At 35.6% G+C, this 25,750-nt stretch overlaps 1 protein-coding gene across 1 annotated transcript in view; it reads left to right on the top strand.

Annotated features, from left to right (window-relative positions):
- The window catches only part of EFCAB13 (EF-hand calcium binding domain 13), a 257,910-nt gene that overhangs the window by 184,569 nt on the left and 47,591 nt on the right, over nucleotides 1–25,750 (top strand). The window contains exons 18-20 of the mRNA XM_037810242.1: nucleotides 15,127–15,270; nucleotides 16,822–16,890; nucleotides 20,104–20,244. Of these exons, the coding sequence (XP_037666170.1) occupies nucleotides 15,127–15,270; nucleotides 16,822–16,890; nucleotides 20,104–20,244 (354 nt within the window). The remainder of the gene's footprint in view (nucleotides 1–15,126; nucleotides 15,271–16,821; nucleotides 16,891–20,103; nucleotides 20,245–25,750) is intronic.

Here is a 25,750-nt window from a genome sequence, read left to right as displayed (position 1 = left end):
GGAAATTGTCCATTTCCTCTGCATTTTCCGGTTTGTTCGCATACTGTTGTTCATAGTATCCTCTTATAATTTTTTAAAGTTCTTCAGGATTCACAGTAATGTCAACTTTCTCATTCATTATTTTGTTTATATGAGTCTTCTCTCTTTTTGATTTTGTCAGTCTAGCTAGGGGCTTGTCAATCTTGTTGATCTTCTCAAAGAACCAACTTTTGGTGTTATTTATTCTCTCTGAAGAATAAGATTTATTTCTGCTTTAATCCTTGTTATTTCTTTTCTTCTACTTGGTTTAGGATTGGTTTGCTGTTCATTTTCTAGCTTCTTCAGTTGCTCCATTAGTTCTTTGATTTTAGCTCTTTCTTCCTTTTTGATGTATGCATTTAGGGATATAGATTTTCCCCTCAGTACCACTTGCTGCATCCCATAAGTTTTGATATGTTGGGTTCTCATTTTCATTTGTCTCTATATATTTGGCAGTTTCTCTTGCTATTTCTTCTTTAACCCACTGATTGTTTAGGAGCGTGTTGTTTAACCTCCAGGTATTTGTGAATTTTCTAAGTCTCTGATGGTTATTGACTTCTAATTGTATTCCATTGTGGTCAGAGAATGTGCTTTGAATAATTTCAATTTTTTAAAATTTATTAAGGCTTGTTTTATGTCCCAGCATATGATCTATTCTGGAGAAAGTTCCGTGAGCAATAGAGAAGAATGTGTATCCTGATGACTTGGGATGTAATGTTCTGTATATGTCTGTTAAATTCAATTCATTTATCAGATTGTTTAGGTTTTCAATTTCCTTATTGGTCTTCTGTCTGGTTGATCTATCTATAGGAGAGAGTGATGTGTTGAAGTCTCCCATAATTATTGTGGAAACATCCATTGCTTCCTTCAGTTTTGTCAGTGTTTGTCTCATGTATTTTGTGCACCATGATTGGTTGCATAAACATTTATGATTGTTATTTCTTCTTGTTGAATTGCCCCTTTTATTAGCATGTAGTGGCCTTCTTTGTCTCTCATAATATCCTTGCATTTAAAGTCTATTTTATCTGAGATTAATATTGCTGCACCTGCTTTCTTTTGGCTGTAGAGTGCATGAAATATTTTTTTCCATCCTTTCACTTTCAATTTCTTTGTGTCCCTGTGTCTACAATGAGTCTCTTGTATGCAACATATTGATGGTTCATTCTTTTTGATCCATTCTGCCAATCTATATCTTTTAATTGGGGAGTTTAATCCATTTACATTCAATGTTATTACTGTGAAGGCATTTCCTGAATCAGCCATCATATCCTTTGGTTTATGTTTGTCAGGTATATTTTTCCCTCTCTCTCTTAATGTCCTTTAATGTACCCATACTGAATCTCTTTAGTACTGAACTTTTCTCCTTACCTCTCTCCTTTCTCTGTCAGTAGGGCTTCCTTTAGTATCACAATAGGGGACGTCTCCTGTTAGCGAATTCTCTCAGCATTTGTTTGTCTGTGAAAAATTTAAGCTCTCCCTGAAATTTGAAGGAGAGCTTTACTGGATAAAGTATTCTTGGTTGGAAATTTTCCTCTCTCAGAATTTTAAATATGTCATGCCACTGCCTTCTTGCCTCCATGGTGGCCACTGATTAGTCACTACTTAGTCTTATGTTGTTTCCTTTGTAAGTGGTGAATTGCTTTTCTCTTGCTGCTTTCAGAACTTGCTCCTTCTCTTCAGTATTTGACAATCTGATCAGAATATATCTTGGACTGTGTTTATTTGGATTTATCCTATTTGGAGTTTGATTTGTGTATTTATGGTGTTTAGAAGATTTGGGAAGTTTTCCCCAACAATTTCTTTGAATACTCTTCCTAGACCTTTACCCTTCTCTTCCCCTTCTGGAACACCAATGAGTCTTATATTTGGACGTTTTATTTTATCTATTACATTCCTGAGGTCCATTTTGATTTTTCTCTCATTCTTTCTTTTGTTCTTTCATTTTCATTCTGTTGTCCTCGAGGTCACTGATTTGCTGTTCAGCTTCGTCTAGTCTTGTACTATGAGCATCCAGAATCTTTTTAATTTGGTTGACAGTTTCTTTTATTTCCATAAGATCATCTATTTTTTTTTATTTACTCTTGCAATTTCTTCTTTATGCTCTTCTAGGGTCTTCTTCATGTCCTTTATAGCCTGTGTGATGCTCTTGTTGTTTGTCTTTAGTTCTTTGATTAATTGCTCCAAGTTCTGTGTCTCCTCTGATGTTTTGATTTGTGTGTTTGGGTTTGGGTTATCCATATCATCTGTTTTTTTCATATGGTTTAAAATGTTCTGTTGTTTTTGGCCTCTTGGCATTTGCTTAACTTGATAGGGTTCTTTTAGGATATGTTGGCTGATTCAAACACTTATCTCCAATTTGTCAGGTCTACTGCTTCGTGGTGTAGTCTTTCTCTAACTAACCAGCAGGTGGCGTCCGTGAGCCACCTATTCCCCTCAAGCCAGTTCTCCCCAAATTTGTCTTTGTGGTGAGTGGGGATGTGAGTCTTTTGGGGTCCAATTGGTGCACCAAATTTTTGTGTGTAGTTGGTGCTTCCTGCCTTTCGTTTGGAACATGTCTCTGAGCGGTTAGGGCTGGAGGGTGGCTGTAATAGTCAAGTCTCCCAGGTGTTCCTGGAGATTTAAAGCTCTTACAATAGTCTAATCCTTCAGTTCATTCTCACCACAGTTTGTCTCTGCTGCTGTCCCTCAAATCCTTGGTATTGCTGTATTGTCCCTTGGCCTTTAGAGTGGGTCCCTCTTCCAAGCTGTGCCCTCCTACGTCCCCTACTTAGGGAAGACTCTGCTGTGTCACAGGTGAGCACTGTCCCCCAGGGGAATTTCTGGGCTACAGGGCTGTGTAGGGGTGTTCTCTGTCTGCTGAAAGGATGGTTGAATGGGGCATGTTAATTTCCCCCTTTTCACACAGCTCCACCTTCCAGGCTCTGGGACAATTAGCTGCGGGTGGGTGAAAGGGTATCGTCCATGCCTTATGTTGTGGTGTGTGCTTGCACCCATCATGCACTTCCCATCATGCTGGATTGTTTGGGGCAGCTCTGGGCTGTGGTGCTGGCATCAGGCAGGAGTGTTCCTAGCCCTCCGGGGAGATGGCTGTAAGGGGATGCCCTCCTTTTCTTGGGGAGTTGTGGCATTTAGTGAATTTTCTCAGTCACTAGACTTATTGCTTTGTCTCTCAGAGCTATCTTAGCTCTGCTCTTGCCTGGGCCCAAATTGCAAGTCTTTGAGGCTTTCTGTAATGGGCTTCTTAGAGTAATTGTTTTAGAAAAAGAGAAAAAGAGAAAAAAAATAAGGGACCTCCTTGCAGATCTAATGGGCTATTGAAATGGTAAGAGACAAGAAAATTAGGGCCATTAAAGAACAATCAAGAAAGCAGAGAAACAGGTCTTCAGTTCTTCAGACCAGGGACCTTGCCCTGTGGATTTGCATATGAGCCTGACTCTGCCTGAGCCCTGCCATTCTCTGTTAACTCCAAAAATTCTCTGTTTTTATTTTTGGGTTTTTTTTTTTTTTTTTTTTTTTTTTTTTGCTACTGTTGCTAGCCCTGTCTCCTCCCTGCTGGGTTGACTGCTCCCGGATTCTCTGGTATCTGGTCTCAGTCTGTCTATGTTTGGAGTTTCAATCAGTAGCCTGAGTTTTCAATCAGGGCCGGAAGTGCAGTTCTCCCTCCTCATTCCCAGCACAGACGGCCCCTCCTCCCATGGGACTGGCAGGGAGGGGCACAGGTCCTTGGCCTCGAGAACTTTTTTTTTTTTTGCTCATCTCTACTGTTTCTTGCATTCGTGATTGTTGTATGAAGTATGCCCAAAGTCAGATTGCTCTGTGGTGTCTGGTCCATGCAGTTCCTGGCTTTCTGCCTACTGCCCTGGAGGAGTAACTAAAACCTATACTTCACCACTCTACCATCTTTCCCTGCCTCCCCCCTCTATTATTAACTTCTAGTTATAGTGTCATACATTTGTTCTGGTTCATGAAAGAGATTTCTAATATTTGCACAGTTAATCACGGACATTGCCCACTATGATTCACTGTTTTATACATTCCCATCTTTTCACTTCCAACTTTCCTTCTGGTGACATAAGTGACACTGAGCTTCCCCTTTCCACCCTATTCATACACCATTCAGCACTGTTAGTTATTCTCTCAACATGATACCATCAGCTCTGTTCATTTCCAAACATTTAAGTTCAACCTAGTTGAACATTCTGCTCATAATAAAGAACCGCTCCCCATTCCTTAGCCTTGTTCTATATCCTGGTAACTTATATTTCATGCCTCTGAGTTTACATATTATAATTAGTTCACATCAGTGAGACCCTGCAATATTTACCTTTATGTGTCTGTCTTATTTAACTCAATATAGTGCCCTCAAGTTTTCTTTGTCAACCCATTTTTTTTTAAATTGTGATTGTGCACATACCATACAATTATCCAAAGATCCAAAGTGTACAAACAGTTGCCCCGGTACCATCATACAGCTGTGCATCCATCACCACAATTAATTTTTGTTCAATTTTTAGAACATTTTCATTACTCCAGAAAAGAAACAAAGATTAAACAAACAAACAAACAAACAAAAAAAACGGAAACTCAAATCCTTCCTTATCCCTAACCACCCCCCCATTGTTGACTCATAGTATTGGTATAGTACATTTGTTACTGTTTATGAAAGAATGTTTAAATACTACTAACTGTAGTATATAGTTTGCAATAGGTATACATTTTTTCCTAGATGCCCCTCTATTATTAACTTCTAATAGTGTCGTACATTTGTTCTGGTTCATGGAAGAGATTTCTTATATTTGTACAGTTCATCTCGGACATTGCCCACCAAAAGGTTTACTGTTTTATACATTCTTTTAACCTCCAACTTTCCATCTGGTGACATACATGACTCTGAGTTTCACCTTTCCACCACACTCACTACCATTCAGCACTGTTAGTTATTCTCACAATGTGCTACCATCACCTCTGTTCATTTCGAAACATTTAAGTTCAACCTAGTTGAACATTCTGCTCGTGCTAAGCAACCCCTCCCCATTCTTTAGCCTAATTCTATATCTTGGTAACTTATATTTCATGTCTATGAGTTTACATATTATAATTAGTTCATATCAGTGAGACTCTGCAATATTTGTCCTTATGTGTCTGGCTTATTTCACTCAGTATATTGCCCTCAGTGTTTCATCATCAACCCATTTTTTTTTAAGATGGTTTTGTTCACACCCCATATATTCCATTCTAGGTAAGCAATCGATGGTTCCCTGTATAGTCACATATTTATGTGTCCACCCCCTCACCACTATCTATATAAGGACATCTGCATTTCTTCCACAAAGCAGGAGGAAGAGTCAAAGAAGGTAGAGAGGCAAAAGGAAAAGAAAAATGAAAGAAAAACAACAACAACAATAACATGACAGCTAGGAAGCAACAAAAGGAAAGATAACCTTAGATCAAAGTAGAATAAAGAGTCAGACAATACCACCAATGCCAAGAGTCTCACACCCTTCCCCTATGCCCTCCTTTTATCTGCATTTAACTTGGTATATTGCCTTTGTTGCATTAAGGGAAGCATAATACAATGATTCAGTTAATTATTGTCTCTAGTTTACATTGATTTTATTTTCCCCCAATACCTCCCTATTTTAAACTCCTTGCAAGGTTCACATTCATTTGTTCTCTGTCATGAAAAGCGTATTTGTACATTTTATCACAATTGTAGAGCATTCTAGGTTTCACTGAATTATACAGTCCCAGTCTTTATCTTTCCTCTTTTCTTCTGGTGTCCCACATGCTCCTAACCTTCCTCTTTCAACCGTATTCATAGTTATCCTTGTTCAGTGTACTTACATTGCTGTGCTACAGTCACCCAAAATTGTGTTCCAAACCTCTCACTCCTGTTTTGTTCTATCAGTCTGTAGTGCTTCCTTTGGTATTTCCTGTAAGCAGGTATCTTTTTCACAAACTCTGTGATTGTCTGTTTGTCGAGAATATTTTGAACTCTCCCTTATATTTGAAGGACAGTTTTTGCCAGATATAGGATTCTTGGTTGGTGGTTTTTCTCTTTCAATATCTTAAATATTTCATACCACTTGAGAAATCCACACATAGTCTTATCAAGCTTCCTTTGTATGTGATGGATCACTTTTCTCTTGCTGCTTTCAGGATTCTCTCTTTGTCTTTGATGGTTGATAATCTGATTATTAAGTGTTTTGGCATAGGCCTAATTCAGATCTATTCTGTTTGGAGTATACTGTGCTTCTTGGTTCTTTAATTTTATGTCTTTCAAAAGAGATGGGAAATTTTCATTGATTATTTCCTCTATTATTGCTTCTTCCCCTTATCCCTTCTCTTCTCCTTCTGGGACACCAAGGGTATGTACATTCTTGTATTTTGTTTTGTCCTTAAGTTCCTGGAGATGTTGCTCATATTTTTCCATTCTTTTCTCTATCTGTTCTTTTGTGGGTAGGCTTTCAGGTGCCTTGTTCTCCAGTTCTTTAGTGTTTTCTTCTGCCTCTTGAGATCTGCTGTTGCATGTTTCCATTGTGTCTTTTGTCTCTTGTGTTGTGCCTTTCATTTCCATAGATTCTGCCAGTTGTTTTTTTGAACGTTCGATTTCTGCCTTATGTACACCCAGTGTTTTCTTTATAGCCTTTATCTCATTGCCATATCTTCTCTAAACTTTTTGAATTGATTTAGCATTAGTTGTTTAAATTCCTGTATCTCCACTGAAGTGTAAGTTTGTTCCTTTGACTGGTCCATAACTTTGTTTTTCTTAGTCTAGGTTTTAGTTTCTTGTTGTCTAGGCATCTGGTTTCCCTGGTTACCCCAATCAGGTTTTCCCAGACCAGAATGGGCTCAGGTCTTGGAAGGAGGGAGGGAATAATATCCAGTTTCCCTGAGGGTGTCTTAGAAGATTGGTACACCCTGTGAGGCCTGAAGTTACTGTGCTTTTCTGCCCAGCAGGTGGCGCCTTTCAGCCTGTCACTCTAGACTGGGGTAAGGAGGTGTGGCCTGTGGCTGTTTTCCCCCAGGCTCTTCGGTCTGATTCTGAATGGAAGGCAGGTAGTAGAGCTGGGCCTCACCTCTTTCTTCTTGGGATGATATGCCCCCTAGAGAGAGGTCATTTGCATAGAAATAGATTCTTTGTTTCTCTGACTCTGCTACCTCCACCCTTTTCTGGGTCAGAGTGCTGTGAGTTTAAAATAGCTGAGGCTTTCTCTACTGCAGAGCACTGTGAGGTGAAAATGGCTGAGGCTTTCTCCACTGAGCCGCCCAGGTTGAGAGAGAGAGAAAGGGACAGAAAGCCCCCTTTCAGGGTCAGTCTATGGCCCCCAGTTTCACCCATCAGCCAGAGATGGCACCTGATTGTTTGGGCTCCTTGTCGTGAGACAGATGCTTCCCCTAACTCTCCAAGGTCAGTCATTACCAAAAGCCTCTGTCTGCTTATTGGGGATTCCTAGTTTGTTTTGAGCAGTTAACATTAAAACCCCAGTTGTAGCTGAGCTGAGATATATTCATTTGTTCAGAGAGTGCTGCTCTGTAGCACTGTGGGGTTTTGTAGTTCAGGCTGCTGTGAGGGAGGGGGCTTTTGGCTCAGGTCTGCAGTATTTACTTACTGATTTTATGCTGTGATCTCGGGCATTTCTCCCGATTCAGATTGTTGCACAGTGTGTGGACAGTAGCCATCACAAAGCACATGAAGACCCAAGAAACCAAGGACAAGCCAAAATAAAAAGCCAGAGAAGACACAGAACATGGAGGCATTAATCAAAGAAGCACATACAAATCTCCAAAACAACTTCAGTAGGTTGGCGAAAGACATAAAGGACATCAAAAAGAACATAGAAGACTATAAAGAAGAATTTGAAAGAGTAAATTTAAAAATAGCAGACCTTATAGAAAGAAAACATACTGTAGATGAAATTAAAAATATACTAGGGACAGACAACAACAGATTTGAAGAGGCAGAAAAAGAATAGAACTAGAGAACAAAGCAATTGAATGTGAACAACCAAAAGAATTACTGGTGAAACAACTGAAAAATTTGAAATGGATCTCAAGTAAATGATGGACAACATGAAGGAAAAACATATAAGAATAATCAGTGTCCCAGAAGGAGAAGAGAAAAGGGCAAGGAAGAGTATTTGAGAACATAGTTGTGGAAAACTTTCCAACCCATATAAATGAGATAAATATGCAAATCAAAGAAACCCAATAAACTCCAAGGAGAATAAATCCAGATATACCAGGTCAAAGACATACTCTAATCAGATCATCAAATGCTGAAGAGGAGAAAGTCCTGAAAGCAGTAAGAGAGAAGTGATTCACCACATACAATGGAAACTATGTAAGACTAAGTACTGACTGCTCAGTGGGCACCATGGAGGCATGAAGGCAGTGGTTATTTTGTGAAATGCAGGACAACCTGGACATTTATTTAAGATTTGGCAGAACTGCAGTTTGCTTCCCTGTCCCAGCAGATGGCACTCTTGAGCCAATAAGTGCATCCAAACCAGGTGGAAATCCAATCAGTGGAACAGTTCTGTGTTCACTGGTGACTGCCAGCCTGCCAGCCCTGGGGGTGGGGAGTTTGGCCCTGTGCTGTTCAGCAGGTAGTCTGCTTAAGGGCACAGTGTCTCTTGTGATTACAGGCCTCTGACTGGGTCACTCTTGGACTGTGGGGCTGCATGTCACACCCTCCAGTTCAAATGTTCCCTGCTGCCTGCCTGCCTGTGCCCAGAAGCCTCTGGGGTGGAGGAGGTGCTGCTGGTACTTTTGTGTGGTGTCTTTGCTTATCCCTGCCTCTCTTCCATGCACACTTGGGAGAGTGGACCTCTGTTGCACTTTCATTCTGGAGATGCCTGCCCTCTAGAGACTGGTAAACCAGATGCTTTCTGCCCTGAGATTGGGGCACCAGGAGCCAGGGCTGAGGGGGATTGCTCAGGTTCTCTCATCATGTTTTCCCTATCACTTCATCCCACACTTATCTGGGTGTTTCAGAGTGCTTCCCCTGATCTCAACAGCCCCAGATTTGTTGTTGCTGACAGTTTCTGCTTGACCCCTCATTATTTTTCTTGGAGATAAGTGAACCCAGCCTCTCCTTAGTCTGCCGTCTTGGCTGATTTCAGTTTTTAAAGTTTGTTGAGTTTTATTGTGACCCAACATATATCTAGCTTGGTGACTATTCCATGTGCATTAAACAAAATGTATTTTGCTATTGTTAGGATGAATGCCCTGTAAATGTCAATTAGGTGTAGATGGTTTATAGTATTGTTCAGTTGTTCCGTATTCTTACTGAATTTCTGTGCACTTATTCTATGAACTACTGAAAAGAGTGTTGAAATCTTTAACTGTATTTGTGTATTTGCATATTTCTCCTTTTAGTTCTATCAGTTTTTTGTTAACAATTTTAAATATTCATTGTTGTGTGCATAGACATTTGGGATTATGTCTTCTTATGGATTTGAGCCATCATTATTATTTGATGTCCATCTTTAACCCTGATAGTATACCTTATTCCAAAATCTACTTTTTCTAATAATGATATAACCACTCCAACTGTTTTTTTTAAATCATAATTTCATGATACAGCATTCCCCATCCTTTTAACCTAACTATGTCTATAATGTAGCTTTATTGTAGACATCAAAAAGTTGGGTCATTCTTTTAAAATCTGTCAGTCAATGTCTTTTAATTAGCAATCATTGATTTGATTGGATTTAAAATCACATCTTTCTGGTTTTTAATTTTGTTTCATTTATTCTTTATTCCTTCCTTTTGATTATTTTTATGATTCCATTTTTGTCTTCACTATGGGCTTATTATTTATACCTTACTTTAATTTTTTAGTGGTTGTTCATGGATTTACAATATATGTATTTAAATTACCATGGCCTGCCTTCAAAAAATATAAAGTCAACTTATATATAGTTTAAGAGCCTTATAATATTACACTGTCACTTCTTGTTTCTCATTTTTGTGATATTGTTGGTATGCATTTTATTTTTAATGGGTTATAAACCCCACAGAACATTACTATTTTTGTTTTAGACTGTTACAGATGAAAAAAAAACACTTTTAAATTTACCCTGATTTTACCATTTGATGCTCTTTATTTCTCTGTATAGATTCAAATTTTCATCTACTATCATACTCCTTTTGCCTCAGAAAGTTCTTTTAACATTTTTCATAATGTAATTCTGTTGGAAAGGAATTCCTTCAGCTTTTTTGTTTGTCTGAAACAGTATTTATTTCACTTTAAATTTTGCAAGATTTTTTTTTCTGAGTATAGCATTCTGACATGACAGTTATTGTTCTTTCAGTGCTTTAAAGATTTCACCCTATTTTCTCCTTGTTTACATTGTTTTTGATGAGAAGCCCACAGTCATTTTATCGTTATTCCTCTTAATATAGTGTGCCTTCTTTCTCTGGCTGCCTTCAAAATTTCTTTTCTTTAATTTGGCTTTCAGCAATTCAAGTATGATGTGTGTGTGTGTGTGTGTGTGTGTGTGTGTGTGTGTTTTGTTTTAATCTTTATCTTGCTAGATGTTTTCTGAGATTCCTAGATATTTGATTTGCTTTTGTCAAATAAAATAAATCTGGACTTATTCTGTTTCAGGACTTAGATAAGGAGATACTTTACTCAGAAAGACTATTGCAATAGGGAGAAGACTCCAAACTAAAGGAATTGCAAACATCTTAAAATCAAACAGAAAAAGGTTTTTCTTTTATATGGAGGGGGTAAGCAAAACTAGCAAAAACTTTTAAGGGGGAGTTTTGGGCAAACAAGAGAGAATATGACCATAGTTTTATAGGAAATGTGTCTCTCAGGATAGTTTTATAGAGGGATGTGTTCCACATTTAGTGCTTGCTCAGGCTTTAGGGCAAGCTAAAATTCAGGGGCCTGTGGGGGAGAAGAGAGTCCTGACTAAAGTTTGGTCAAGAGAAATCAGAGGGTACAAAATGGGCAGTTGTGAATGCTGGGTTGCTGTCTTCCATTGATTTTGAGAAATTCTTGATCATCATCTATTCTGATATTCTCTCTGCTCTGTTATTTTTTCTCTTCTCCTTCTGTGATTTTAATTTTGTTTGTTATACCTGCACTGTTTCTTTAGCCATTAGCTACATATGTCTTTTGAGCACTTGAAATGTTGCTAGTCTAATTTGAGATGTACTGTAAATATAAAATATACATTGGAGTTTAAAGACTTAGTATAAAAAAAGTATAAAATATCTCAGAATTTAAAAATACAGATTACATGTTGAAATCATATTTTGGATCTATTAGGTTAAATAAATACAGTTAAAAAGAATTTCACCTGTTTCTTTTACATTTTTCTGCTATGGCTACTAGAAATTTAACGTTACAAATGTGGTTCACTCCCAATCCCTTCTTGCCTCCTCCCCCCGCCCAATCCTTAAACATTTCACATGAATGGAATCAAGCAATATATGGGCCTTTGCAAATGGCTTTTTTCAATTAGCATACTTTTTTCAAGATTCATCTATGTTGCAGTACATATAAATACTTTATTTCTTTTTATTATTGAATGATATTCTGTTGTATAGATATACCACATTTCATTTCTCTTTTTATCAGTTGATAGACATTTGTTTTTTTTCTACTTTTGAACATTAGCATACACGTTTTGTTTGGAAATGTTTTCATTTCTTAGGCTATGTACCCATGAGCAGGTATGTACTCATAAGTTTACCTGTTTCAGGAACTCCCTGTTTTCCATAGCAGCTGCACTGTTTTCCATTTCCACCAGCAGTGTAAGAAGGTTCCAGTGCCTCCACATCCTCACTGACTCTTCTTGTTGCTGTCTTTTTTATTATAGCCATCCTAGTGGGTGAAGTGGTATCATTATGGTTTTGCTTTGCATTTTCCTGATGGCTAATGATATTGAGCATCTTTTCATGTGATTCTCAGCCATTTGTATATCTTCTTTGGAGAAATGGTTATTCAAGTCTTTTGTGCACTTTTTAATGCAATTTTATTGAGATATATTCACATACATACAATCATCCAAAGTGTACAGTTGTTTACAGTATCATCATATAATTGTGTATTTATCACCACAGTCAATTTTTGAACATTTTCATTATTCTGAAAAATAAAAATAAGAATAAAAGTAAAACACCCCATACCCCTTATCCCCCCTATTATTTATTTATTTTTTGTCTTTGTTTTCTAACTCATCTGTCATACACTGGATAATGGTAGTGTCAGTCACAAGGTTTTCACAATTACATAGTCACATCTTAAGAGCTATGTAGTTATACAGTCATCTTCAAGAATCAAGGCTACTGGATTGCAGTTCAACAATTTCAGGCATTTCCTTCTAGCTATTCCAATATACCAAAAACTATAAAGGGATATCTATATATTGCATAATAATAACTTCCAGAATGACCTCTCGACTCCATTTGAAATCTCTCAGTCACTGAAACTCTATTGTTTCATTTCTCTTACCCCTTTTGGTCCAAGAAGGCTTTCTCAATCCCACATTGCCAGGGAGACTTACACCCCTTGGAGTGTAAGAGCAACAAAAGAGTTTCTTGGGAGTGAGTTTTAGGCATAATTATACATAGACTTAGCTTCTCCTTTGCAGGAATATGTTTCATAAGGCCAAGCCCCAAGATTGAGGGCGTGGCCTATTAAATTGGTAGTCCCCAAAGCTTGCGAGAATGTTGGGAATTCCCCAGGTGGGGAGGTTCAATATTTCCACACCCCACAGTCCCTCAAGGGGGCTTTGCAAATGAGTTTTTATTCTCTGCCCCAATTACTATGGGATGAATTGGGGCATCACATTAACCTGCACAAACCAACAAGATCTCACTCCCTATTCAAGGTTCCATGTAATTACAGTGTTCGAATAAACTGACCATACAAGTTAAATTAGATAAGCATGCAACAGAAGATATAAATTTTGCACCAAATAAACATCTTTTCCTTTTGTCACACACAGATGTTGAAGTTTTAAAACACTATGAATATTATCCTTTACCTTTTAGTCTGATTTGCCTTAGTCCTAACCAGATCAGCTTCATTGATATCTTTAATTGAAGTCTGATTTCTTTTTCAGCTTATTTAACAGTTGCTGTATGGGGTAATACTGACTTTCATAGCTGCAGAACTCTATCTCTGAGTCTCAGGTGTCACAGATTCCTGAAGTTCCAGGGGATGACCAGGTTGTACACAAAGAACGCAGCATCTCAGAATTTGGAAATAACCATAATAACTCAGGAATAGATGTGACTACTCTAAGAGCTTACAATCTAGGAACCTTTACAATAAGCCTTCCTTGATAACCTATGCTTTTGAATTCAATTCTCAGAGTTTGCACATTATGTTTAGTCCATATTAGAGAGATGTTATAATATTAGTCTTTTCATTTCTGAGATATTGAATTTTGTCAAATACATTTTCTTCATTTCATATGATCATATGGTTATTTGGATTTCTGTTATTGTGTTGAAAGACACTAGTAAACTAAGCTTCATTCCTGGGATATATCCCACTTGGACATGAATTATTAGCTTTTTTTATATATTGCTAGGTTTGATTTCCTAAAATTTTGTTATGGATTTTTGAGTATATGTTTATGAGGGATATTGATTTGTGATTTTTTTATAATGTCCTTTTCTGATTTAGGTTAGTGTTATGTTGGCCTCATAAAATGAATGGGAAGTTTCTCCCCTTCTGTTTTCAGGAAGACATTGTCTGTGATTGTGCTTTGTCATTAAATGTTTGGTAGAATTTATCTATTCATTGAGATTTAACATTTTGAACTCTATTTCTTTAATAGATATAAAGTTACTTTGATTTGCTATATTTTTCTGTCACTTTTGGTAATTTTGTTTCTTTAGAAATCTTTACATTTTATCTAATTTGTTGGATGCATAAAGTTTTTCCATAATATCCCCTTATTATCCTTTTGATGTCTATGGTGTAATGTCCATGTTCTCAATCCTGATGTGTATAATTTTTTTTAAATTTTTAATCAGTTTTGCTAGTAGTTTATCAACTTTATTAAACATTTCACAAAAATAATGATTTTAAGTTTTGTTAATTTTCTCTTTTTTTGTTTTCATTGGTTCATGATCTTATTTTCACTATTTGGTCTTTACTTTGGGCTTAATTTGCTCTCCTTGTGCTAACTTTTTAAGACAGACATTTAGGTAACTGATTTGATTCAATTCTAATGTTTAAAGCTACACATTTCCCATCTGAGCATTGCTTTCACTGAATCTCACAAATTTTTGATATGTCATGCTTTGGTTATCATTTACTTAAAATATTTCCAATTTACCTTATGATTTCTTGTTAAACTATGGGTGATTTATAAATTTATTATTCAGTTTCCATATACTTGGGCATATTTTAATTATGTTATAATAATTTATACTTTAATAACTTTAATACTTAGTAATTTCTAATTTGATACACTTTGATCCTAGAATATGCTTTGCATAATTTAAATTATTTTAAATTCATTAAGAGTTGTTTCATAGCACAATATATGATCTCTCTAGGTAGATGTTCCATGTGCACTTGAAGGAATGTATAGTCTGCAGTTGTTGGGCAGTATTCTATTAGTATTAATTAGGTTAGATTGTTTGCTAGTTTGGTCAGGACTTCTATTCTTACTGATGTTTATTCAACTAGTTCGATTAATTAGAGGGAAATGTTAAAATCTCCAACTCTGTGAATTCTTCTATTCCTCCTTTAATTCTGTCAATTTTTGCTTTATTTATTTTGAAAAACCTTTTGTTAATTGTATATGCATTTGGAGTTGTTGCCAAATTTGTGTATATGATCTTATGGCATGTACTTTTCTATTGCTCTTTTTTCCTATTTTTCTTTCTCTCTGTTCCTTTCCCCCAATTTCTTCATTTATATTTGTATTTGTGTGAGTGTATGTGTATTTCTTGTCAGTGATCTTTTATTTATTTTGGAAATGAGCAGGACATTTAAATAAAAATAAATGATACTGCAATTTTTCTTAAGCAAAATTTCAAATATTGGGACCTTTTTACCACCTATCTTTGAAATATGAGATGGAAACCTGAAAATCCCTCACTAAACGAAAGTTATTTTCTTTCCAGGAGATAAAGATGAATTTTACAATATCAACATTCAGAAAAATGACAGTACAAGCATATCTGATCTTCAGCAAAGGTTAAATGTCATAGGAATCAATTTAACAGATGATGAAATGCAGAAGACTTTGGATAATACTAATCCTAATAGTAAGTAATTATTTCACTTTATACTAACAGAGTTTGAATATTTCAGAAGAAACTTTCCCCTAAAAACCCAAGATACACACTCACACACACACACACACACTTTTGTCTTTCAAAAGGAAATACAACTACAACCCAGAACCCATGAATCTCGAAGACAGTTGTATAAAAATGTAGCTTATGAGGGGTGACAAGGGGATTGGGAAAGCCATAAGGACCACACTCCACTTTGTCTAGTTTATGGATGGATGAGTAGAAAAATAGGGGAAGGAAACAAACAGACAAAGGTACCCAGTGTTCTTTTTTACTTCAATTGCTCTTTTTCACTCTAATTATTATTCTTGTTATTCTTGTGTGTGTGCTAATGAAGGTGTCAGGGATTGATTTGGGTGATGAATGTACAACTATGTAATGGTACTGTGAACAATCGAAAGTACGATTTGTTTTGTATGACTGCGTGGTATATGAATATATCTCAATAAAATGAAGATTAAAAAAAAAAAAAAAGACATAATGCTGAGCAAAATAAGCCAGGCACAAAAAGAGAGATATTGTATGTTACCACTAATGTGAATTCTGTGAAAAATGTACAATGTTTTATACTGTAGAATGTAGGGGACCTAGAGATACCAATTAGTGGAGGGGGAATGATAATCTAATAAGAACAGATAAACTATGGAGGGTAATCTCAATGTTATGGGAATGCTCAGGAATGATTATGGTTTGTAAACTTTCTTGGATATAGTAAGATCATGTTGGAAGCAATAGAGTTATTTTAGGTTTTTTTTTCTCTTATTCCTTTGTTTTCTTAGGGGTTGTTAATTTTCTTGGGGTATCGTAGGAACATGTTGGAAGCAATGTAGTTATTTTAGATTATTTGTTTTTCTTACTCCTCTGTTTGGACATGGTTTATTAATTTTCTTGGGGTATGGTAGGAACATATTGGAAACAAAGTAATTATTTTAGGTTATTTGTTTTCCTTAATCCATTGCTTTGTTTGAAATGTTGTGGGGTTTTTTTGGTTGTTGTTTGCCTGTTTGTTTTTAATTTTTTGATAAACAAAGTTAAAAAATTGAAAAAAAATCAGTAGAAAAATGGGAGTAAAAACTAAATGACAAATAGGGTGGGATGGGGGGATGGTTTGGGTATTCTCTTTTCACTTTTATTTTTTATTCTTATTCTGATTCTTTCTGATGTAAGGAAAATGTTCAGAAATAGATTGTGGTGATGAACGCATAACTATATGATCATACTGTGAACAGTTGATTGTATACCATGGATGACTGTATGGTTTGTGAATATATTTCAATAAAACTGAATTAAAAAAAAAAAAGGAAATACAAGACTTGATTTGTTTTCTAATTTTTTTTTAATTGATGGGTTTTTATTGAAGGTTTAAGTAACTTCTCTGATAGCATCTAATCTGCATGTCATATAAGTTACAATGTAAGTGCTACTCTTCCACTTTATTTTTGTGTTTTATAGCTCTGGGTTTAAAAGAAAAATGGTCATTTAAAAAAGAATATTTAAATTTCTTTCTTTTTTCTTTTAAAGATGAAGTGGTGAGATTTAAGGATTTTATCAGAGAACTGACCAATACTGATGAATTTATTGAGTGCCAACGTAAGTTTGAAATTTGAAATGAATATAAAGAGGAATTTTCTGTTTCTGAATTGGTGTGTGTATATATATATATATATATATATACATACATATATATATATGTGTATATATATATATATATATATATGCATATCTACATCTTTGCATTTAAACTTAATAGAAATACATATTTTTAAAGCCATAGTTTCTCAAATTTATGAACACATATTTTTCATGAAGTTCTTGAATTACTTTCAAAATCTCCATTAACTCTGTAGTTACTTTTTTCTTTTCATGTGTTTTAAATTGCATTCTTTTTTCTTGATTGGTTTTATCAATGGTTGATCTCTTATTGAATAATCAGTTTTTGGTTTCTTTAATCACTTCTGGTGATCTAGAGATTCTGTTCTTATCTTTATCCTTTATTTCTTCTTGTTTCTTTGGTTTTAGTCTCTTGCTCTTTGCCTAAGATTTAAGCTAAATGTTTAGTTCAGTTTTTTAGAGTCTGCTTTGAAATTTCAGCACAACCCTAGCATGGTGACACTAAAACATGCTTGGACCAAAGGCATTGAAAATGAGAAATGGGGTCCTAATTTGGGGACTTTGAAATAGGTATCAAAATAAATGAATTTTCTCTAAATTAATCCCTAATTTGAATGAAATTCCAATCGACAATGCAGGATAATTTTGGTGGAACCTTGACAAAATAATTCTGAAACTTATTTGGAAGACATAGTTCTATGAATAGTAAATGAGGGGGCTTGCCTTATCAGATATTAGGATATATTATAATGCAATTTTAATCATGTATTACTAATAGAACAGTACATCATAGAATCCAGAAGAAACTCATTATATGAGAACTTGGCATATGATAGAGATGACATCATGAATCTGTGGGTAAAATTGTGTTACTTAGCATATGATTTGGGAAAATTGACTCACTATTTGGGGAAAGTAAAGTTAAATCCCTACTTCATATACAAAAATAATTTTCAAATGGATTAAAATCTTAAATATGAAAGGTAAATCAAATCTGTAATTCTGGTGGAAGAAAATGCTGGAAAAAATATTGTGCCTTCTGGGTATAAAGAATTTCTTAATTAAGATTACCAGAAAGCACACTACCGTAGGGTAACAAAGGATTTGATACATCAAAATGAAGTATTTCTAGTCAATGAAGGACTCTGAAAAATTAGTGATTATGCAACAAACTAGAGGAAGATAGTTGGAACCCTTAGAATTGACAAAGGATTAATATTTAGAATATATAAGGAAATTCTGCAAATAAGCAATAGAAAGAAAAATCCATTGGAAAAATGAATAAGGATATAAGAAGGTAGTTTACAGGAGAAAACCAGATGGCTAATATGTAAATGAAGAGAGTTGGGAATACTCATAAATTGCTGATGGCTGTGTAAAATAGTAGTCATTCTGAACCGCAATCTAGCAGTACTCAGTGAAATGAAGTATGCATTTTCTTTATGACTCAATAATTCTGTACTTAGGAAAATGGCCCAGAAAAAGTTTCTTTTAGATACACGTAGAAGGATGCTTATTGCAACATTGTTTGCTGGAGGAAAGAAATGAAGGTCACTTAGTTGCCCATAAGTAGGGGAATGGTTTAATAAAATATGGTATATACATATAATAATTCAGAAACAGTAAACTAGATTTACATTTGCCCCATAGGGAGATGTTAATACTATACTGTTTAGTGCCGAAAAGTAAGAAATAGAATAAGTTTATAGCACAAAGTACTTTATAAGTTATATTTACGCTAATTCACATGACAACCCATATTTCAAGTAAACACATAAATTTAAACAGAGAAATAGGATATAACTTGAATAGAAATATATTAAATACACTGAAGTTGAACTTATGGAGGGTAGGGGAATGGAATTGGAATTAAGGGTTAAAGGATAAAAATAATAAAATAAAATAAAATAAAACAAGCAGGGGCCCTTTGCAGATTAGTGGTGATACTATATCATAATTTGAAGAGTATGGTCAACTCTCTGTTCTGCACACTAGAAATCTTTAATAGTAAATCAAAATTAAATTGAAAAATGGGGGAGATGTGTATATGTGTGGGGTTGTCTATGTGGGGGGTGGGAGAGAGAGAGGAAGAGAGAGATTGAAATGAAAATATTAATAGGGTTGACTTAAGAAGCAGATATAGTACTTTGTATCCTAAGAGCATTAAATAGACATTCTTTTCAAGTGCTTATGGGACACTTACAAAAATAGATGATGAATTAAGCTGCCAAGAAAAATAAATTATGAGAATTAGTAATCCTTCAGACCATATACTTAGGCCAGTATATACTAACATTAAAATTATTTATGAAGACTATGAAAAAACTTTTGTGTTCAAGATTAAAAACAAATGCTCTTCTATATAATTCTTTAGTTAAATAATAAATAAAATTTGCCATTAAAATTATTTAGAAATGGATGACCATAAGAGCAATCTGTATCGAAACAAGTAAAATGTGACCAAAAGAGTACTTTCAGGAAATTTTATAGCTTTAAGTGCTTTTATTAGAAAACAAGAAATATTGAAAATAATTTATCTTAAATGTTCAACTCAAGAAGCTATACAGCAACATAAACAACAAAACAGCAAAAACAATCCCCCTAAAAATAATAGTCAGGAACTAATAAATATGACAGTTGAAGTTACTGAAATAGAACACACTCAAAAAAGGAGTTATTCATATAACCAAAAGTTGGTTCTTTAAAAAGACTAATAAAATAGAAACATCTTTAGAAGTATGATGAAGGGAAAAAAAGACAACATAAATAAGAAGGCTGTCATAAATGTGGATACACAGGAGATTTAAAAAGTGTAAGTGAATGATAACCTAATATTAAGTTAATAAAGCATCAGTTTATTCATCAAAAACACTGTCATTCTTTCCAAAATTTGGATAAGAAGGGAAAGGGCTCTTTTTTTATATAGGGTGGTGGTGGTTCATTTCGCTGTTTTGTTGTTTGGCTTTGTGAGTTGACTACTTAATGTAAAATATTTTCAATGTTTAATGTTTTCTGTGGCTTTTAGGCCTATAAGTTTTGTAGAGCTTTCATTTTGGAGGCTTTTTCAGAGAGGCTAAAATCTCAAGATTGAGTATTCTAGAAAATGAATACATGTCACCCAAATCAGGTTATGTGCTTTCTGGATACACTAACCAACTAAGTAGCTTTACATTTTGTCTTCAATATATTTAGGAATAGAAGATGCATGGAACATTGCCAACAGTGTCTCTGATGGGAAAGTTGAAGTTGAAGACCTTTTATCTATCCTGAAGAGCCTGGAGAAACTTTTAAATGAAGAACAACTTAAGACATTATTGAACTCTCCAACAGATGGTTAGTAATTTAGTTACCTATTTAGAGTATACTAATTCGCAAGGTTTAAATATTTTCTTTAAAAAAATGCTAATGCTCTGTGTTTTGTGAGGTTGTTATGGAACTGGTATGTTCATGTATTGGTCATTGTGAATTGTCACAAACCTTTTGCAAAGTATATAGATATTCTTTTTTTTTTTTTTTTAATCTTCATTTTATTGAGATATATTCACATACCACGCAGTCATACAAAACAAATCGTACTTTCGATTGTTTACAGTACCATTACATAGTGGTACATTCATCACCCAAATCAATCCCTGACACCTTCATTAGCACACACACAAAAATAACAAGAATAATAATTAGAGTGAAAAAGAGCAATTGAAGTAAAAAAGAACACTGGGTACCTTTGTCTGTTTGTTTCCTTCCCCTATTTTTCTACTCATCCATCCATAAACTAGACAAAGTGGAGTGTGGTCCTTATGGCTTTCCCAATCCCCTTGTCACCCCTCATAAGCTACATTTTTATACAACTGTCTTCGAGATTCATGGGTTCTGGGTTGTAGTTTGATAGTTTCAGGTATCCACCACCAGCTACCCCAATTCTTTAGAACCTAAAAAGGGTTGTCTAAAGTGTGCATAAGAGTGCCCACCAGAGTGACCTCTCGGCTCCTTTTGGAATCTCTCTGCCACTGAAGCTTATTTCATTTCCTTTCACATCCTCCTTTTGGTCAAGAAGATGTTCTCCGTCCCACGATGCCAGGTCTACATTCCTCACCGGGAGTCATATTCCACGTTGCCAGGGAGATTCACTCCCCTGGGTGTCTGATCCCATGTAGTGGGGAGGGCAGTGATTTCACCTTTCAAGTTGGCTTAGCTAGAGAGACAGGGCCACATCTGAGCAACAAAGAGGCATTCGGGAGGAGGCTCTTAGGCACAACCATAGGGAGGCCTAGCCTCTCCTTTGCAGCAACCGTCTTCCCAAGGGTAAAACCTGTGGTAGAGGGCTCAACCCATCAAACCACCAGTCCCCTATGTCTGTGGTCATGTTAGCAACCATGGAGGTGGGGTAGGCGAATACCCCTGCATTCTCCACAGGCTCCTCAAGGGGCACTACATCTTTTTTTTTTTCCTTGTTTTTCTTTTTTCTTTTTTTTTCTTAACTTTCCCTTCTTTTTTAAATCAACTGTATGAAAAAAAAGTTAAAAAGAAAACAAACATACAATAAAAGAACATTTCAGAGACCATAACAAGGGAGTAAGAAAAAGACAACTAACCTAAGATAACTGCTTAACTTCCAACATGTTCCTACTTTACCCCAAGAAAGTTACCTAATATAGCAACATTTCTGTGAACTTGCTCCTACTATATCCATCAGAAATTAACAGACCATAGTCATTCCTGGGCATCCCCAGAACGTTAAATAGCTTATCTGTTCTTCTTGGATTATTGTTCCCCCTTCCTTAATTGCTCTCTATTGCTAGTTCCCCTACATTCTACATTATAAGCCATTTGTTTTACATTTTTCAAAGTTCACGTTAGTGGTAGCATATAATATTTCTCTTTTTGTGCCTGGCTTATTTCGCTCAGCATTATGTCTTCAAGGTTCATCCATGTTGTCACATGTTTCACGAGATCGTTCCTTCTTACTGCCGCGTAGTATTCCATCGTGTGTATATACCACATTTTATTTATCCACTCATCTGTTGAAGGACATTTGGGTTGTTTCCATCTCTTGGCAATTGTGAATAATGCTGCTATGAACATTGGCGTGCAGATATCTGTTCGTGTCACTGCTTTCTGATCTTCCGGGTATATACCGAGAAGTGCAATCGCTGGATCGAATGGTAACTCTATATCTAGTTTTCTAAGGAACTGCCAGACTGATTTCCAGAGTGGCTGAACCATTATACAGTCCCACCAACAGTGAATAAGAGTTCCAATTTCTCCACATCCCCTCCAGCATTTGTAGTTTCTTGTTTGTTTAATGGCAGCCATTCTAACCGGTGTTAGATGGTATCTCATTGTGGTCTTAATTTGCATCTCTCTAATAGCTAGTGAAGCTGAACATTTTTTCATGTGTTTCTTGGCCATTTGTATTTCCTCTTCAGAGAACTGTCTTTTCATATCTTTTGCCCATTTTATAATTGGGCCGACTGTACTATTGTCATTGAGTTGTAGGATTTCTTTATATATGCAAGATATCAGTCTTTTGTCAGATACATGGTTTCCAAAAATTTTTTCCCATTGAGTTGGCTGCCTCTTTACCTTTTTGAGAAATTCCTTTGAGGTGCAGAAACTTCTAAGCTTGAGGAGTTCCCATTTATCTATTTTCTCTTTTGTTGCTTGTGCTTTGGGTGTAAAGTCTAGGAAGTAGCCGCCTAATACAAAGTCTTGAAGATGTTTTCCTACATTATCTTCTAGGAGTTTTATGGTACTTTCTTTTATATTGAGATCTTTGGTCCATTTTGAGTTAATTTTTGTGTAGGGGGTGAGGTAGGGGTCCTCTTTCATTCTTTTGGATATGGATATCCAACTCTCCCAGCCCCATTTGTTGAAAAGACCATTATGACTCAGTTCAGTGACTTTGGGTGCCTTATCAAAGATCAGTCGGCCATAGATCTGAGGGTCTATCTCCGAATTCTCAATTCGATTCCATTGATCTATATGTCTATCTTTGTGCCAGTACCATGCTGTTTTGGCAACTGTGGCATTATAATAAGCTTCAAAGTCAGGGAGTGTAAGTCCTCCCACTTCGTTTTTCTTTTTTAGAGTGTCTTTAGCAATTCGAGGCATCTTCCCTTTCCAAATAAATTTGATAACTAGCTTTTCCAAGTCTGCAAAGTAGGTTGTTGGAATTTTGATTGGGATTACATTGAATCTGTAGATGAGTTTGGGTAGAATTGACATCTTAATGACATTTAGCCTTCGTGTCCATGAACATGGAATATTTTTCCATCTTTTAAGGTCCCCTTCTATTTCTTTTAGTAGAGTTATGTAGTTTTCTTTGTATAGGTCTTTTACATCTTTGGTTAAGTTTATTCCTAGGTACTTGATTTTTTTAGTTGCTATTGAAAATGGTATCTTTTTCTTGAGTGTCTCTTCAGTTTGTTCATTTCTAGCATATAGAAACATTACTGACTTATGTGCATTAATCTTGTATCCCGCTACTTTGCTAAATTTGTTTATTAGCTCTAGTAGCTGTATCGTCGATTTCTCAGGGTTTTCTAGATATAAGATCATATCATCTGCAAACAGTGACAGTTTTACTTCTTCTTTTCCAATTTGGATGCCTTTTATTTCTTTGTCTTGCCGGATTGCCCTGGCTAGCACTTCCAGCACAATGTTGAATAACAGTGGTGACAGCGGGCATCCTTGTCTTGTTCCTGATCTTAGAGGGAAGGCTTTCAGTCTCTCGCCATTGAGTACTATGCTGGCTGTGGGTTTTTCATATATGCTCTTTATCATGTTGAGGAAGTTTCCTTCAATTCCTACCTTTTGAAGTGTTTTTATCAAAAAGGGATGTTGGATTTTGTCAAATGCTTTTTCAGCATCTATTGAGATGATCAATTGATTTTTCCCTTTTGACTTGTTAATGTGATGTAATACGTTGATTGATTTTCTTATGTTGAACCATCCTTGCATGCCTGGAATAAACCCCACTTGGTCATGGTGTATGATTTTTTTAATGTGTCTTTGGATTCGATTTGCAAGTATTTTGTTGAGGATTTTTGCATCTATATTCATTAGGGAGATTGGCTGGTAGTTTTCCTTTTTTGTAGCATCTTTGCCTGGTTTTGGTATTAGATTGATGTTAGCTTCATAAAATGAGTTAGGTAGTGTTCCATTTTCTTCAATGTTTTGAAAGAGTTTGAGTAAGATTGGTGTCAGTTCTTTATGGAAAGTTTGGTAGAATTCCCCTGTGAAGCCATCTGGCCCTGGGCATTTATTTGTGGGAAGATTTTTGATGACTGATTGGATCTCTTTGCTTGTGATGGGTTGGTTGAGGTTTTCTATTTCTTCTCTGGTCAGTCTAGGTTGTTCATATGTTTGCAGGAAATTGTCCATTTCCTCTACATTATCCAGTTTGTTACCACACAGTTGTTCATAGTATCCTCTTATAATTTTTTTTAATTTCTTCAGGATCTGCACTTATGTCACCTTTTTCATTCATTATTTTGTTTATATGGGTCTTCTCTCTTTTTGATTTTGTCAGTCTAGCTAGGGGCTTGTCAATCTTGTTGATCTTCTCAAAGAACCAACTTTTGGTGATATTTATCCTCTCTATTGTTTTTTTGTTCTCTGTGTCATTTATTTCTGCTTTAATCCTTGTTATTTCTTTTCTTGTACTTGGTTTAGGATTGGTTTGCTGTTCATTTTCTAGCTTCTTCAGTTGATCCATTAGTTCTTTGATTTTGGCTCTTTCTTCCTTTTTAATATATGCGTTTAGTGCTATAAATTTCCCCCTTAGCACTGCTTTTGCTGTATCCCATAGGTTTTGGTATGTTGTGTTCTCATTTTCATTCGTCTCTATATATTTAGCAATTTCTCTTGCTATTTCTTCTTTAACCCACAGATTGTTTAGGAGTGTGTTGTTTAACCTCCAGGTATTTGTGAATTTTCTAAGTCTCTGATGGTTATTGATTTCTAATTGTATTCCATTGTGGTCAGAGAATGTGCTTTGAATAATTTCAATCTTTTTAAATTTATTGAGGCTTGTTTTATGTTCCAGCATATGATGTATTCTGGAGAAAGTTCCATAAGCACTAGAAAAGTATGTGTATCCTGGTGATTTGGGATGTAATGTCCTGTATATGTCTGTTAAATCTAATTCATTTATCAGATTGTTTAGGTTTTCAATTTACTTATTGGTCTTCTGTCTGTTTGATCTATCTATAGGAGAGAGTGATGTGTTGAAGTCTCCCACAATTATTGTGGAAACATCAATTGCTTCCTTTAGTTTTGCCAGTGTTTCTCTCATGTATTTTGTGGCACCTTGATTGAGTGCATAGACATTTACGATTGTTATTTCTTCTTGCTGAATTGCCCCTTTTATTAGTACGTAGTGGCCTTCTTTGTCTCTCAAAACATCCCTGCATTTGAAGTCTATTTTATCTGAGATTAATATTGCTACACCTGCTTTCTTTTGGCTGTAGCTTGCATGAAATATTTTTTTCCATCCTTTCACCTTCAGTTTCTTTGTGTCCCTGTGTCTAAGATGAGTCTCTTGTATGCAACATATTGATGGTTCATTTTTTTTGATCCATTCTGCGAATCTATATCTTTTAACTGGGGAGTTTAATCCATTTACATTCAACGTTATAACCGTGAAGGCATTTCTTGAATCAGCCATCTTATCCTTTGGTTTATGTTTGTCATATTTTTCCCCTCTGTCTATTAATATCCTTTATTGTACCCATACCGAATCTCTTTAGTACTGAACCTTTCTCCAAGTCTCTCTGTCCTTTCTTTGTTTCTCTGTCTGTAGGGCTCCCTTTAGTATCTCCAGTAGGGCAGGTCTCTT

The sequence above is a fragment of the Choloepus didactylus genome, chromosome 18, assembly GCF_015220235.1.
Source record: "Choloepus didactylus isolate mChoDid1 chromosome 18, mChoDid1.pri, whole genome shotgun sequence".
Classification (NCBI taxonomy): domain Eukaryota; kingdom Metazoa; phylum Chordata; class Mammalia; order Pilosa; family Megalonychidae; genus Choloepus; species Choloepus didactylus.
This window is presented reverse-complemented; position numbering and strand designations above follow the sequence as displayed.